This window comes from Oncorhynchus keta, chromosome 2 (assembly GCF_023373465.1).
Source record: "Oncorhynchus keta strain PuntledgeMale-10-30-2019 chromosome 2, Oket_V2, whole genome shotgun sequence".
NCBI classification, from domain to species: domain Eukaryota; kingdom Metazoa; phylum Chordata; class Actinopteri; order Salmoniformes; family Salmonidae; genus Oncorhynchus; species Oncorhynchus keta.
The window spans coordinates 36,760,157-36,777,547 of NC_068422.1; the positions used below are offsets into that span (position 1 = coordinate 36,760,157).

At 45.8% G+C, this 17,391-nt stretch overlaps 1 protein-coding gene across 1 annotated transcript in view; it reads right to left on the minus strand.

Annotated features, from left to right (window-relative positions):
* Window positions 1–17,391, minus strand: part of LOC118361264 (protein FAM53B-like) — a 47,371-nt gene that overhangs the window by 17,099 nt on the left and 12,881 nt on the right. Inside the window, exons 2-3 of the mRNA XM_035741061.2 lie at window positions 1,800–2,057; window positions 980–1,034 (exon numbers count right to left, since the gene is read on the minus strand). Of these exons, the coding sequence (XP_035596954.2) occupies window positions 980–1,034; window positions 1,800–1,880 (136 nt within the window). The 5' untranslated portion in view covers window positions 1,881–2,057. The remainder of the gene's footprint in view (window positions 1–979; window positions 1,035–1,799; window positions 2,058–17,391) is intronic.

Consider the following 17,391-nt stretch of genomic DNA (forward strand, 5'->3'; position numbering starts at 1 on the left):
GCTTCCAAAAGTCCTCTGACTGGGGAATATATGTCTTAGTCCGGGTGGGTGGCTTCCTCCAACAATGACAGAAATGCAGCCTGACTTGATTGGTTTAAATTCAGACAGAACTTGACAAATGAATATGCCAACATTGTTCATCACATGCACAAAGGAAGAATATGACAGTCCAGTGGGCAAAACACCACACTGGTTCTGGCTAATGTAGCCGCTACTGATCTCAAAGCTAGCACAGATCTCTGTTGATTCCCAATTGGCAACCAGGGGCATCATCTCTGTCTAAATCCATCCCTTCAAATGCTTCTTTCCATTTTTGCCCTCTCTTTGGTGGGCGGAAGTCTTTGTTTCAGTCCCAAAGAACAATGGACGGGGGCTACGACATGACCTGACAAGAATGTCAAGAAAACAAAATGACAATAGGAGAAAGCATCTAAAAGAAATGACCTCGCCCAGTGGAAAAATGTGTTCTGCAAAGGACTGCAATCCCAGCAAAAGCCATTTAACAGCATACAATGTCTTATGTCAGCTGTAACAGATACAGTATCTACAGTACCCCTCTCCGGTACATGGGACAGATGACGGGGTGGTCCAAAGGAACTCTTACTTACAGTAGCTTGTCTTTTAACATAGGGGGGGTGATATTCGCTGAGCCAAGGAAATCATTGACAAAGGCCACACAACACTCCATTACTTTTGAGTCCAATGAGTGTAGTGCACAGCTCATTGTGAAGGCAGGTGCACACTGGGCATGAGAGGGAGGCGAGAGACAGATGGTAAAAGAGAGAAGTGAGACAGAAAGAGAGTGACAGAAGGGGATCAGTAGAAATAGTTAAAAGGGGTGGGGAGCTTTATAACAAGACATAAAGCTGGTGAACAACACAAAGAAAATGAAAATAAAGCCTGATGCAAGACGGTAAGAAACGTAAAATGGTGAGGATAACAGAGCAAAGGCCTTAGTCTGAGGGATGGATGCACTCACCCACAGTGCCACAGGAGAAGAGGGTAGTCCCTCTGCTCATGGTGCCGTGCTTACGCTGTCGATGGACAGATGGAGGGAAACAGACAAAGAGGACATGGCTTAGACTAGGCTCATTTATCAGACTCTAAACATGTCCGTACATAACTCTCCAAGCATCACACACACACACACACACACACACACACACACACACACACACACACACACACACACACACACACACACACACACACACACACACACACACACACACACACACACACACACACACACACACACACACACACACACACACAGTCCCTGTTTGTCCTAGAACGTACAGAACAATTCAGAAAGGAGAACAAACAGGGTGGTGCAGGCAAGCTCATAGAGAAATGGGGTAAAGGGACAGAGTCATTAACATTGCTGGGAGACACCTTAGGTTCAACGTCACAACAAAACAGTGTCATGACAGCACTACTAGACACCTTACAGTACACACTGGGGGCTATAAAGAGGTACAACTACTCACATGGGCTTAATTTCAGTTGAAGCCTTTTCACCCAAATTGCTTGATTTGAAAAGCAGCCCTTGTATGTCATCGACTGCTGGGGTAGAATAATATACCATTTATTGAGAAGGGCCAACCTAGAGATCATATAAATTAATTTAAGACCTTGATGGCGAGCACCCTGCCAAAAACTACAATAGGATGTATTGTAGAGAAGCCAACAGAGAGCCCAAGTCTCATGTTTCCAAGGTCAGTTGAGAGAGAGAGAGACGCACCTGTAAGGTACTTGTTACAGTGCTTTAGTTATAGGTCTAGCAGAGTTCTACTCACCAGCAGCAATTCAGTGTCTTTGGACCTTACATCATCGACACCCTTCTTCTTTTCCAGTGTTTTTGAGAATATGATCACCATGGTAGGGTGCAGCTCTGCTCCAGTCCATTCCAGTGCAGGAGAAGGCCATGGGAAGCCATCTTAGTTGAGGGCGGAGGGGAGACAGTCTTTTGGGCAGGTTGGATGGGCAGATGACCACCTTCCATCGGCAGAATGTCCTCGGGTGTTAGGGGAGCGTCTCTCACTCTTCAGCCATCCCTGTGCAACAACAGACAGAAAAAGAGATGTGGTGAGCACACACACACATACAGTTGAAGTTGGAAGTTTACATACACCTTAGCAAAATACAGTTTTTCACAATTGCTGACATTTAATCCTAGTAAAAATTCCCTGGCTTAGGTCAGTTAGGATCAACACTTTTTAAGAATGTGAAATGTCAGAATAATAGTAGAGAGAATGATTTATTTCAGATTTAATTTCTTTCATCACATTCCCATTGGGTCAGAAGTTTACATACACTCAATTAATATTTGGTAGCATTGCCTTTAAATTGTTTAACTTGGGTCAAACGTGTTGTATATTCTTACACAAGCTTGCCACAATAAGTTGGGTGAATTTTGGCCCATTCCTCATGACAGAGCTGGTGTTCCTGAGTCAGGTTTGTAGGCCTCCTTGCTCGCACACACTTTTTCAGTTCAGCCCACACATTTTCTATAGGATTGAGGTCAGGGCTTTGTGATGGCCACTCCAATACCCTGACTTTGTTGTCCTTAAGCCATTTTGACACAACTTTGGAAGTATGGGGTCATTGTCCATTTGGAAGACCCATTTGCGACCAAGCTTTAACTTCCTAACTGATGTCTTGAGATGTTGCTTCAATATATCCACATTTTCCTGCCTCATGATGCCATCTATTTTGTGAAGTGCAGTCCCTCCTGCAGCAAAGCACTCCCACAACATAATTCTGCCACCCCCGTGCTTCACGGTTGGGATGGTGTTCTTCGGCTTGCAAGCCTCCCCCTTTTTCCTCCAAACATAACGATGGTCATTATGGCCAAACAGTAATATTTTTGTGTCACGAGACAAGAGGACATTTCTCCAAAAAGTACGGTCTTTGTCCCCATGTGCAGTTGCAAACCGTAGTCTAGCTTTTTTATGGCAGTTTTGGAGTAGTAGCTTCTTTCTTGCTGAGCAGCCTTTCAGGTTATGTCGATATAGGACTCGTTTTACTGTGGATATAGATACTTTTTGTACCTGTTTCCTCCAGCATCTTCACAAGGTTCTTTGCTGTTGTTCTGAGATTGATTTGCACTTTTCGCACCAAAGTACATTCATCTCTAGGAGACAGAATGCGTCTCCTTCCTGAGCAGTATGACGGCTGCGTGGTCCCATGGTGTTTATACTTGCGTACCATTGTTTGTACAGATGAACGTGGTACCTTCAGGCATTTGGAAATTGCTACCAATGATGAAGCAGACTTGTGGAGGTCTTGGCTGATTTCTTTTGATTTTCCCATGATGTCAAGCAAAAAGGCACTGAATTTGAAGGTAAGCCTTGAAATACATCCATAGGTACACCTCCAATTGACTCAAATTATGTCAATTAGCCTCAGAAGCTTCTAAATCCATGACAACATTTTCTGGAATTTTCCAAGCTGTTTAATGGCACAGTCAACTTAGTGTATGTAAACGTCTGACCCACTGGAATTGTGATACAGTGAATTATAAGTGAAATAATCTGTCTGTAAACAATTGTTGGAAAAATTACATGTTTCATGCACAAAGTAGATGTCCTAACTGACTTGCCAAAACTATAGTTTGTTAACAAGTGGTTGAAAAACAAGTTTTAATGACTCCAACCTAAGTGTATGTAAACTTCCGACTTCAACTGTATACAGTGCATTCGGAAAGTATTCAGACCCCTTGACTTTTTCCACATTTTGTTACGTTAGTGACTTATTCTAAAATGTATTAAATTATTCCCCCCCCTCATCAATCTACAAACAATACCCCATAATGACAAAGCAAAAACATTTTGCAAATGTAAATAGCAATTTGTTTTTAATTGACTTGCCTAGTTAAATAAAGGTGAAATAAATGTTTTTATAAAAAATGTTTTCAGGTCTCTCCAGAGATGTTTGATTGGGTTCAAGTCCGGGCTCTGGCTGGGCCACTGAAGGACATTCAGAAACTTGTCCCGAAGCCACTCCTGCGTTGTCTTGGCTGTGTGTTTAGGGTTTTGTGACATTTTTATACATTTGCAAAATTGTCTGAAAAGCTGTTTTCACTTTGTCATCATGGAGTATTGTGTTTTGCAACACTTTGTTTTTGCATTATTTAAACCAAATTGAACATGTTTCATTATTTATTTGAGACTAAATTGATTTTATTGATGTATTATATTAAGTTAAAATAAAAGTGTGTTCCTTGTTCATTCAGTATTGTTGTAATTGTAATTATTACAAATATATATATATATAAATAAATAAATAAATAAATAAATAAATCGGCCAATTAATCGGTATCTGCTTTTTTTGGTCCTCCAATATGCGGTATCGGTATTGGCGTTGAAAAATCATAATCGGTCGACCTCTAGAAGCGAGCCTACCAGACGAGCTAAATGCCTTTTATGCTCGCTTCGACGCAAACAACACTGAAGCATGCACCAGACTGTGTGATAACGCTCTCGGTAGCCGATGTTAGCAAGACCTTTAAACAGGTCAACATTCGCAAAGCCTCGGGGCCAGACGGATTACCAGGATGTGTACTCAAAGCATGCGCAGACCAACTGGCAAGTGTCTTCACTGACATTTTCAACCTCTCCCTAACCGAGTCTAATGCCTACATGTTTTAACCATAGTTCCTGTGCCCAAGGAAGGGAAGGTAACCTGCCTAAATTATTACTGCCCCATAGCACTCACGTTGGTAGCCATGAAGTGCTTTGTAAAGCTGGTCAAGGTTTACATCAACAGCATCCTCCTGGATACCCTAAACCCACTCCAATTTGCATACCGCCCCAACAGTTCCACAGCTGACGCAATCTCAATCGCACACCATACTGCCCTTTTTCACCTGGACAAAAGGAACCCCTATGGGAGAATGCTGTTCATTGACTATAGGTCAGTGTTCAACACCATATTGCCCACAAAGCTCATCACTAAGCTAAGGACCCTGGGACTAAACACCTCCCTCTGCAACTGGATCCTGGACTTCCTGACGGGCCGCCCCTAGGTGGTAAGGGTAGGCAACAGCACGTCTGTCACGCTAATCCTGAACACTGGGGCCCGCAGGGGTGTGTACTTGGTCCCCTCCAGTACTCCCTGTTCACCCACGACTGCGTGCCCATACATGACTCCAACACCATCATTAAGTTTGCTGGCGACAGTGGTAGGCCTGATCACCAACAATGATGAGACAGCCTATAGGGAGGAGGTCAGAGAACTGGCAGTGTGGTAGCAGAACAACAACCTCTCCCTCAATGTGAGCAAGACAAAGGAGCTGATCGTGGACTACAGGAGAAGGCGGCTGAACAGGCCCCCATTAACATCACCGGGGCTGTAGTGGAGTGGGTCGGGAGTTTCAAGTTCCTTGGTGTCCACATCACCAACAAACTATAATCGTCCAAACACGCCAAGACAGTCGTGAAGAGGGCACGACAAAACCTTTTCCCCCTCAGGAGAATGAACAGATTTGGCATGAGTCCCCAGATCCTCAAAAAGTTATTCAGCTGCACCATTGAGAGCATCCTGACCAGTTGCATTACCACCTGGTATGGCAACTGCTCGGCATCTGACCGTAAGGCTCTACAGAGGGTAGTGCGCACAGCCCAGTACATCACTTAGGCAAAGCTTCCTGCTATCTTGGCGGTGTCAGAGGAAAGCCCATAAAATTGCCAAAGAATCCAGTCACCCAAGTCATAGACTGCCCCCCCCATTTGTTTTGTACACTGCTGCTACTCGTTGTTTATTATCTATGCATAGTCAATCCATCCCTACCTACATGTACAAATTACCTCAACTAACCTGTACCCCCGCACACTAACTCGGTACCAGTACACCCTGTATAGCCTCGTTATTGTTATGTTATTGTGTTACTTTTTATTATTTTTGTATTTTATTTTTTACTTTAGTTTATTTGGTAAATATTTTCTTAACTCTTCTTGAACATCACTGTTGGTTAGGGGCTTAAGTAAGTAAGGTTTATGGTAAGGTTTACACTTGTTGTATTCGGCGCATGTGACAAATACATTTTGACTTGATTTTGATTTGACATGGGCACACGTGTGTTGAGCACGCCAAGGATGACCTTTTTCTATCAAACCACAACAGTGTGTCCCCAGGCGCAGGGCGAGGAGGACAGCAGGATTGCTCATAATGTGTGTCTGTTTGGCAGGCAGCAGGGCCCTGATAGAGACGGGCCTAAACACATACAGCACACTGGGCTTGGACACCACATATAGAGCACACCACAGGCTCACTCTGTAGTATGTACTGAGTCCTCCTCTACAAAATGTTTAACTCACAACACTAGGGAGCTAATCCAAAACAGTATAGTTGAATCCCCCAGACAGACAGAGCTTGGCTATATCAGGAATAGCAATCACTGCAGTGACCATGGGGTTGTCCCGACCACACGCTGTAAAACAGCTGATTAGAGAGGGCCAGGCCTGTTCCTCCAATCAACAGCCTATTGTCTACTTTCAGATTCTACTGTGGGCCAACAGACACAGCAACCACAGCCTTCAGAGCTCCTCAGCTAAACCCATGACCACTCTGGGTTATCCATAAAATATGGTAGAGAGAAAATGTAAGGGTTGATGATTTAAAAAATGATGGGGCCAGTTGGAGAGGATAGAAAGTACTGGACGGTGAGATTGCATTGATACACTACATGACAAAGAAAGGGGTAATGTGCTTGCCAACTGTGAGGTAACAAAGGAGGTGACATAAGGAGGGCTTCACGGGTCCCAGAGGCTGTCCTCCACCCACAGGGGCCAAAGAGACCAATGGCTCATGGCTCTGCTCTCCTCTCTGGCCCCATGACGGCATGTTGTCTCCTAATGTTTAATGTGGGCCAGACCAGCCCTTGCAGGCCCACTGCCGGCATATGATTCCCATTATCTCCATGTATCCCTGGGAGTCAGAGGAGTAGGATTGGGCCTCATGATGTTAGAGGGGGCGGTGGAGCAGGACTGGGTCTCGTGAGACTAGAGAGGGTGGCGGAGCAGGACTGGGCCTCGTGAGTGTAGAGGGGGTGGCGAAGCAGGACTGGGCCTCGTGAGTGTAGAGGGGATGGCGAAGCAGGACTGGGCCTTGTGAGGCTAGAGGGGGTGGCGGAGCAGGACTGGGCCTCGTGAGTTTAGAGGGGGTGGCGGAGCAGGACTGGGCCTCATGAGTTTAGAGGGGGTGGCGGAGCAGGACTGGGCCTCGTGAGTGTAGAGGGGATGGCGGAGCCAGGACTGGGCCTCGTGAGGCTAGAGGGGATGTCGAATCAGGACTGGGCCTCGTGAGTGTAGAGGGGGTGGCGGAGCAGGACTGGGCCTCGTGAGTGTAGAGGGGATGGCGAAGCAGGACTGGGCCTCGTGAGGCTCGAAGGGGTGGCGGAGCAGGACTGGGCCTCGTGAGGCTAGTGGGGGTGGCGGAACAGGACTGGGCCTCGTGAGGCTAGAGGGGGTAGCGGAGCAGGACTGGGCCTCGTGAGGCTAGAGGGGATGGCGAAGCAGGACTGGGCCTCGTGAGGCTCGAGGGGGTGGCGGAGCAGGACTGGGCCTCGTGAGGCTAGTGGGGGTGGCGGAACAGGACTGGGCCTCGTGAGGCTAGAGGGGGTAGCGGAGCAGGACTGGGCCTCGTGAGGCTAGAGGGGGTGGCGGAGCAGGACTGAGCCTCGTGTGGCTAGAGACGGTAGCGGAGCAGGACTGGGCCTCGTGAGGCTAGAGGGGGTGGCAGAGCAGGACTGGGCCTCGTGAGGCTAGAGGGGGTAGCGGAGCAGGACTGGGCCTCGTGAGGCTTGAGGGGGTAGCGGAGCAGGACTGGGCCTTGTGAGGCTAGAGGGGGTGGCAGAGCAGGACTGAGCCTCGTGTGGCTAGAGAGGGCAGCAGAGCAGGACTGGGCTGGTGAGACTAGAAGGGGTGGCGAAGCAGGACTGGGCCTCGTGAGGCTAGAGGGGGTAGCGGAGCAGGACTGGGCATCGTGAGGCTAGAGGGGGTGGCAAAGCAGGACTGAGCCTCGTGTGGCTAGAGGGGGTGGCAGAGCAGGACTGGGCTGGTGAGGCTAGAGGGGGTGGCGGAGCAGGACTGGGCCTTATGAGTCTAGAGGGGGCATGTGTGTAACCTAGTTTTCAACAAGGGATCATGGTAGAGGGAAAACACAATGAGAATTACCTTCTGGAGCCATGTGATCCAATTCCACATGATGCAGAACTAGGACACCTTGGGACTTAGGAGGACTTATGTTGGCCACATTGGGCCTACTGGTCAATGCTCACATTTTATTTCAAGTATGGGTAGCTATAGCCCAATATGGTGACCGGAATATGGGCGAGTGGGTGTGTTGAAAGGAGTGGTTATATGGAAAGTGAATCAACAAATCATTTTGTGTGGCTGATTGGGCTGCATGACAAGTCAATTTCCCCGGCGACAAGTGCTGTATTGACTTGCCTGCCAACCTGAGGTGCTTCCTACTCATGGGCTGCTGTATCATGGTCATGTCGCCGACGGTAACTAACTTGAAAATTTAGTTCCTCCCATTATTTTATTTACACTTTAGTAATTTAGTTTGACGCTCTTATCCAGAGCGACTGGCCCAATGCTTTTAACCGCTAGGCTACCTGCCGCCTACCTATTTCAAGTAGGTTAGCAACCTACACAAGAAATACATAATACTGATAACCATCTAGATGTCACCTTGATACATACAGTACGGTCTACTACTCAATGGGGATGGAATGAACAGCAACAACACTGGGACACAGTGCCCTTCGTACACGCTTGCCAAGCACTACTATCTGACAACAGCGTGCAAAGTAGTTACCTAGTAGCCAATATCAGGGTGACTGTCACAGTAGGCACACGCATACAACGCATGAAGCTACAGTACACCCATCATCAGTAACAAATAAACAGTCAGTTTCATAACTGAAATGTAACAATTATTTGTGCAAAACTAAGTGTGAAATACAACTCAGACTCATCCTCTGGCTTCAAAACAGAAGCCCAAACTCCCACGGTATGGTAGCTCAATATACAGTAGGTGAATGGTAAGAAACAAAAAACTCCAGCTTAATCAAACCGTTCAAACATATAGCACAGTGCTTTCGACACACCCACTCCTTTCCACACACCCACTACTTTCCTTTTGACATACCCACTCACCCACTCGCCCACAGTCCAATCGCCATATTAGGCACCAGCTACCCCCTTCTCCTTTATTCGCTTAATAAACTTGAGGAATCTCAAAAACCCTAGTAGTTCTACATTGGCACATTTCTGTGGTACATCTTCAACTTAAGGTTGCCTCGTGTAACATTTTAACCATGGTTCCATGCTTGTTAAATCATGTTTAATATCTGAGTAAATTATACTGCAGCAGATGGCAGACTCTTTGGCTCCAATTCAAGTTTAGGCCCAAAAAGGGACCATATTAAATGTCAATAATAATTATATTTATATATCCCAAAAGGAAAAAAAAGCTAAATATGATCCAATTCCATAGGGGATGTACTGCACCTAACAGTAATTCTAACCAGATTCTTCTTCATTATAGAAGTTCGGTCTGGGCACAGGCCCCTTGGCTCTCAATGGTCGATTACTGAGAAGGATTTGAAAGGGCAGTACTGGTAATGGCACCATGCCCAGGCTGATTCTGCACAGGCACATGAATGGGCACCTGGGGGGACAATATGGGGCACTGTAAGGTTCTGTGGCACAGTGTTTAGTGTCCATCACTGATTGGATGTGGTTACAGTAAGGAGCACATCTAGTGTCACAGCTTTGATCAGTTATGTTTAAATAAACAAACACATCGCATCAATGAAGAAAGAAAAAGAACAACTAGATCTATGTAATGTCTGTATGTAATGGACCTCAAAGCCAGTTCTACTGCATTTTTTCAATCAGGGATTTAGACCTGGGACACCAGGTGTGTGCAATTAATTATCAGGTAAAAGAGAAAACCAGCTGGCTCCGGACCTCGAAAGGCAGGGATCATCAACTAGATTCAGCCGTGGGACGATTTTTTTCTTGAGCGGATGAGCAGGGGGCCGGAATATAATTACAAATAATTTCTATACAGTAAATTGACCGCCAAAAGCCCAAACAGATATAATATTTGACTAAAACATCCTAATTTCAAACCTTGCTTACATCTGAATACGAACACACATCTCTCTATTGTGCGTGGAAACAGATTTCCAAATTAAAATCTGTTGGAGCTGATTTGATGGTGTTTTTACAGTCTTTTATGTCCAACAATTTTAAAATTAAAATCTATATGTATATATTTTTTTGCTCATTACTTTGTGGGCCAAATAAAATCACCCGTGGGTCGCCAGTTGGGAACCCTGTCATAGGGTAAGAGTTGAGTACCCCTGGGCTATGACAATGTTATCCTGTCCTTTGTTTTGTGTTATATATGCAACCAAAGTATGGCTAGTAGGCTAGGTCTACTGTGGAGCCTAGGCCTACTATGTTGAAGATTGTACTTTTTAACCATTTACGAGGACCACAATGGAAACAAGTTTCCTAACTTTTTTGTGTCATCCTCGATTGCGCAACCAGGGGTGGAAAAACCTTGGATCATTGTTACTCTAACTTCCGCGATGCATATAAGGCCCAGCCCCGCCCCCCTTTCGGAAAATCTGACCACGACTCCATTTTGTTGATCCCTGCCTACAGACAGAAACTAAAACAAGAGGCTCCCACGCTGAGGTCTGTCCAACGCTGGACCGACCAAGCTGACTCCACACTCCAAGACTGCTTCCATCACGTGGACTGGGATATGTTTCGTATTGCGTCAGATAACAATATTGACGAATACGCTGATTCGGTGTGCGAGTTCATTAGAACGTGCGTTGAAGATGTCATTCCCATAGCAACGATTAAAACATTCCCTAACCAGAAACCGTGGATTGATGGCAGCATTCGCGTGAAACTGAAAGCGCGAACCACTGCTTTTAATCAGGGCAAGGTGACTGGTAACATGACCGAATACAAAAAGTCCAGCTATTCCCTCTGCAAGGCTATCAAACAAGCTAAGCGTCAGTACAGAGACAAAGTAGAATCTCAATTCAACGGCTCAGACACAAGAGGCATGTGGCAGGGTCTACAGTCAATCACGGACTACAAGAAGAAATCCAGCCCAGTCACGGACCAGGATGTCTTGCTCCCAGGCAGACTAAATAACTTTTTTGCCCGCTTTGAGGACAATACAGTGCCACTGACACGGCCTGCAACGAAAACATGTGGACTCTCCTTCACTGCAGCCGAGGTGAGTAGACATTTAAACGTGTTAACCCTCGCAAGGCTGCAGGCCCAGACGGCATCCCCAGCCGCGCCCTCAGAGCATGCGCAGACCAGCTGGCCGGTGTGTTTATGGACATATTCAATCAATCCCTATACCAGTCTGCTGTTCCCACATGCTTCAAGAGGGCCACCATTGTTCCTGTTCCCAAGAAAGCTAAGGTAACTGAGCTAAACGACTACCGCCCCGTAGCACTCACTTCCGTCATCATGAAGTGCTTTGAGAGACGAGTCAAGGACCATATCACCTCCACCCTACCTGACACCCTAGACCCACTCCAATTTGCTTACCGCCCAAATAGGTCCACAGACGATGCAATCTCAACCACACTGCCCTAACCCATCTGGACAAGAGGAATACCTATGTGAGAATGCTGTTCATCGACTACAGCTCGGCATTTAACACCATAGTACCCTCCAAGCTCGTCATCAAGCTCGAGACCCTGGGTCTCGACCCCGCCCTGTGCAACTCGGTACTGGACTTCCTGACGGGCCGCCCCAGGTGGTGAGGGTAGGCAACAACATCTCCTCCCCGCTGATCCTCAACACTGGGGCCCCACAAGGGTGCGTTCTGAGCCCTTTCCTGTACTCCCTGTTCACCCACGACTGCGTGGCCACGCACGCCTCCAACTCAATCATCAAGTTTGCGGTCGACACAACAGTGGTAGGCTTGATTACCAACAACGACGAGACGGCCTACAGGGAGGAGGTGAGGGCCCTCGGAGTGTGGTGTCAGGAAAATAACCTCACACTCAACGTCAACAAAACTAAGGAGATGATTGTGGACTTCAGGAAACAGCAGAGGGAACACCCCCCTATCCACATCGATGGAACAGTAGTGGAGAGGGTAGCAAGTTTTAAGTTCCTCGGCATACACATCACAGACAAACTGAATTGGTCCACTCACACAGAAAGCATCGTGAAGAAAGCGCAGCAGCGCCTCTTCAACCTCAGGAGGCTGAAGAAATGTGGCTTGTCACCAAAAGCACTCACAAACTTCTACAGATGCACAATCGAGAGCATCCTGGCGGGCTGTATCACCACCTGGTACGGCAACTGCTCCGCCCTCAACCGTAAGGCTCTCCAGAGGGTAGTAAGGTCTGCACAATGCATCACCGGGGGCAAACTACCTGCCCTCCAGGACACCTACACCACCCGATGTTACAGGAAGGCCATAAAGATCATCAAGGACATCAACCACCCGAGCCACTGCCTGTTCACCCCGCTATCATCCAGAAGGCGAGGTCAGTACAGGTGCATCAAAGCTGGGACCGAGAGACTGAAAAACAGCTTCTATCTCAAGGCCATCAGACTGTTAAACAGCCACCACTAACATTGAGTGGCTGCTGCCAACACACTGACACAACTCCAGCCACTTTAATAATGGGAATTGATAGGAAATGATGTAAATATATCACTAGCCACTTTAAACAATGCTACCTTATATAATGTTACTTACCCTACATTATTCATCTCATATGCATACGTATATACTGTACTCTATATCATCGACTGCATCCTTATGTAATACATGTATCACTAGCCACTTTAACTATGCCACTTTGTTTACATACCCATCTCATATGTATATACTGTACTCGATACCATCTACTGTATCTTGCCTATGCTGCTCTGTACCATCACTCATTCATGTATCCTTATGTACATATTCTTTATCCCCTTACACTGTGTATAAGACAGTAGTTTTGGAATTGTTAGTTAGATTACTTGTTGGTTATTACTGCATTGTCGGAACTAGAAGCACAAGCATTTCGCTACACTCGCATTAGCATCTGCTAACCATGTGTATGTGACAAATAAAATGTGATTTGATTTGATGATTGTAAATGCATTATCCACATGTGTGGTTGTATTGTGTTTTAAAATTCTCTCTCTCTCATATATATATTTAAAGTATGTCGGGAGATTTAATGACAAAAGACACACTATTGACTATACTATGTTATTGTTGTTTAAAAGGTGTTACAAAAATGATTATTCCTCATCAGGTGGTGTTTTCAGGCCCACTGGGAGAGAAAGAGAGCTACCATTCTCTTGTGAAAGTCTCAAGTGGCGTCTGTGTGGGCATGAAGAGTTAATGCTGGGTCAGCCCTTTCTCGTGTTGAGGATGAGGTCGTAAAACGGGTCTGGAGAGGTCACTGCATACCAAGCCGCCCTCCGACCATCAGCCCAGCAGCCATTAGCTGGACACTTTGTCCCAAACACCACCCCATCATGCAACAGGAGCCTGGTGAGAACATACACAAAGCAGCTCTCATTCATTCAGCTTTTTACTTGACAACATTTGATTTGATGTGCAGTAACTGCGGTTGATTTTGGCCTTCCTCGTCAATTCTAAATTACATTTCTTTAACAACAGTGACCATGAGCTTCTACACAAATAAAAAACTGTCTTTATCTCTATGAGCAGTTTTAATGTCCATTCATTTATTTTTCTCTGAAAGAAGAGCAGTGACCATGACAACCCAGTCCTGTGACAAACAGAAAAACAAAACAGAGAAGACACACCTTTCTTGAGAAAGGTTTCCAGGGCGCTGACATGTCAAACAAACACACACACACACGTAGGCAAACACACCGGAGGTCTAAGTGTGTGTCGATTACAATACCACTGCTTTGTTGCCATTTTAAAGCTAGAGACATACAGGGACGGATTAATGAAGGGGCTTACCGGGACTGACGCCCCTGGGCCCAGGGGCCTATGATTTCTTAATCACTCAACCACACGAATGCCCGGTCGTTTCAGTCAGCTGTTTGTTCCACCCCCCCAAAAAATTAAATGTTTACGGTTATTTTATCATCCATGTTGTAAATGAGAACTTGTTCTCAACTGGCCTACCTAGTTAAATAAAGGTGAAATAAAAACAAAAAAATGTTGGTTACATGGTAATTCTGCCAGCCCTAATGAGCAATAATTATACGCTATTCAAAGATGATTTAGGACCACTTCTTCCTAATCTGTAGCACAAAACTGAACTGGGTTGGTCCAGGGGTTGGAGACTGTTATTAAGAAGGATTAGGCCAGAGGCCCCCTTGGCCTCTGGAAAAACCATTGCATGCCAGCCAGGGCTCTCCACACATCAGGTATCCTACTAATTACCTCCTCTCTCACCCCCTCCCTCAGTATATGGTTTCTCCCATTACCCCGGACAGGCTGCTCTATGTACATTAAATCAGGCCCTTATCCACCAGGGATACGTTACATGAGAGCTTCCAGAGCAGACCATCATGATTAATCCACCTCACAGGAATCCATAAAGGCTAAGGAAGGGGACCACTCCTACAGTATAGTGTGTAAATAGGTGATGTTCTACAGACAGTCACTTCCAATCCCATATTGCATGTCTTGGGTAGCTGTCCCCTCCAAGCTAGTTACAGGGTAGTGTGGTCTGCACAACGCATAACTGGGGGCAAACTTACCAGCCCCCCAGTACATCTACAGCAACCAATGTCACAGGAAGGCCAAAAAGATCATCAAGGACAACAACCACTGCCTGTTCACACCACTACCATCCAGAAGGCGAAGTCAGCACAGGTGAATCAAAGCTGGGACCGAGAGACTGAAAAACAGCTTCTATCTCAAGGCCATCAGACTGCTAAACATCAATCACTAACTCAGAGAGGCTGCTGCCTACATTGAGACCCAATCGCTGGCCACTTTAATAAATGGTTCACTAGTCAATTTAAACAACGCCACTTTAAATAATGTTTACATATTTTACATTACTCATATCATATGTATATACTGCCGCTCATACATACATTTACATTTACATATTCTCATTCACCCCTTTAGATTTGTGTGTATTAGGTAGTTGTTGGGGAATTGTTAGATTACTTGTTAGATATTACTGCACTGTCGGAACTAGAAGCAGAAGCATTTTGCTACCCTCGCATTAACATCTGCTAACCATGTGTATGTGACCAATACAATTTGATTTGATAACACTGCAGGTCTCGTATGGGGGAGCATAGTCGATGAATGGTGTGGGAATGGGGGAGTGTTGGGGTGGAGGGTGACGGACAATTATGGGCATTCCATTGAGTCAAGACATCCACTCATTCATGAGAAAGGTGAGCCTTACCCATTCAACCAAACATCCATCTGTTACTTTCTTGGCAACTGTCTTGAGAGCTGTGTGTGTGTGTGTATGTATTAATGTGTATGTGTGTGTGTGTGAGTGTGGGTGGATGGATCCAGGGTTGGGAAAAAAACGAGTCAATGTCTGTGCCCATGACTATATATATGAATGGACAAAGCCATCTGTAACGTGATGTTCCTATGTGAAGACTCAATAGCGTATTTGAAGCCAAGGAAGTCGGTTAAGATGGCCTCTCATGTGGGAGATTTATGTAGACATAACATGCACAGTTTGAGTTACACCAGGAGAAGACGTTGCAGGCTAGCTTAGTGCTGCCCCCTCTTATCCTTATAACGTCTTCTGTGTACAATTTTAAAATAATCCATTCAAGAACATTATTCTAGTGTAACAGAAGCAATTACTGTGACAAACTGTTAAGTGCAGGAAGGCCACTGCTTCAGCACTAGAATGGAAAACAAGATCTGCTTCCTAAAATGTTGAATTTGGTTGTTTGCACATCACTGGGAAACTTTCTATTTCTTTTTTTAGGGGTGTATAATAGAGGGATTGCATTTTAGACAGAATCAACAGAAAGTCTAACCGAACCTTAACTGACTCCGACAGGAGATATGCGGTGTTGATAAGAAAAGGAGGAAAGGAGAAGGTGGAAAATAAACAGAAGAATGAGTCTTTCGCCATTCATTATAGACGTCTTATGATAGTGAATAACTAAAGAAAGCAAAACATGAGGTTACTTCAGATGTCGATAGGGAATTCAGGGTGTATGATTTAGAGGTGGTTGCCCGTGACACACACACACACAAAGGGAGAAATCATCCAGACACGAGGTCTGTGGTTTAACTTTGACAAAAAAAGTAATACAAGCACCTCTCATCTCAAGATAAAAACAGGAGCCTAAGATTAGATCAGGGGCGGATTGGCTATCTGGCAATTCTGGCAAATGCCAGATGGGCTGAACCATTTTTTAGTTGGGTGGGCTGGTCGAAATTGACACACACACAGGCCCATGGGCCTGCTAAGATTATTTTTAAAAAATATGATATTAAGCCATTTTTCAGTTATACTAATCTATAATGAGCCTTTGGCTGATCAGTGGGCAACGGTGGGCACCCTACCAAAATGGACCGGCCTGGTTTTCTGATAGGCCGAGGTCACGCAAACTCACATTCAAAACACGGCATCAGCAGAGTCCAGCTCCGACTTGTTATCAGTTCGACAGCCAATATATATTTCTTTACCTATATTTAACTAGGCAAGTCAGTGAAGACAAATTCTTATTTCCATTGGTGACCTACCCCAGCCAAATCCGAACGACCCCGGACCAATTGTGCGCCACCCTATCGGACTCCCAATCACAACCAGTTGTGATACAGCCTGGAATCGAACCAGGGTCTTTAGTGGCGCCACTAGCATTGAGATGCGGTGCCTTAGATCGCTGCGCCACTTGGGAGTCCCCAAAGATCATGGATTTTTCCAAACAATAAGGTGCATTATTCTCATGATTCCTGTAATGAAAGTGTCTGACCTGCCCATGTGCCTGTTTTGCTGGGGCATGCTGCTGTGATGAGCGGACCACTCTCCTCTCCCCTCATGCTCTTGACAGAAAAATGCATTCTGATCGGATTACATTTCAAAATGCAATTGCGGGGGGAAAAAAACAGATTTGGACGTTTGTCCCCTTGTCCCTGTCGGAGAGAGGAAGGTCTCAACTTTGTGTAGGTATCAGAGAGCTGTCTGCTGATAGAGTGCCAGTTCATGAATTCTCATCCGAGTGGAGAAGTATAACTGAAACACAAAATTCCTTGTGTTTTTTCTCCCCTCCGTTCTGCTCCTCCCCCATCTTCTCTGAGCAGAGCAGGAAGGCCCGTTGCCCTAGCGACTCCAGACTCCACAAAGACAAAGTGTTGACACATACGGCTCCAGAACCAGTACTATTCTTCCTTCAGGCAAGCTTG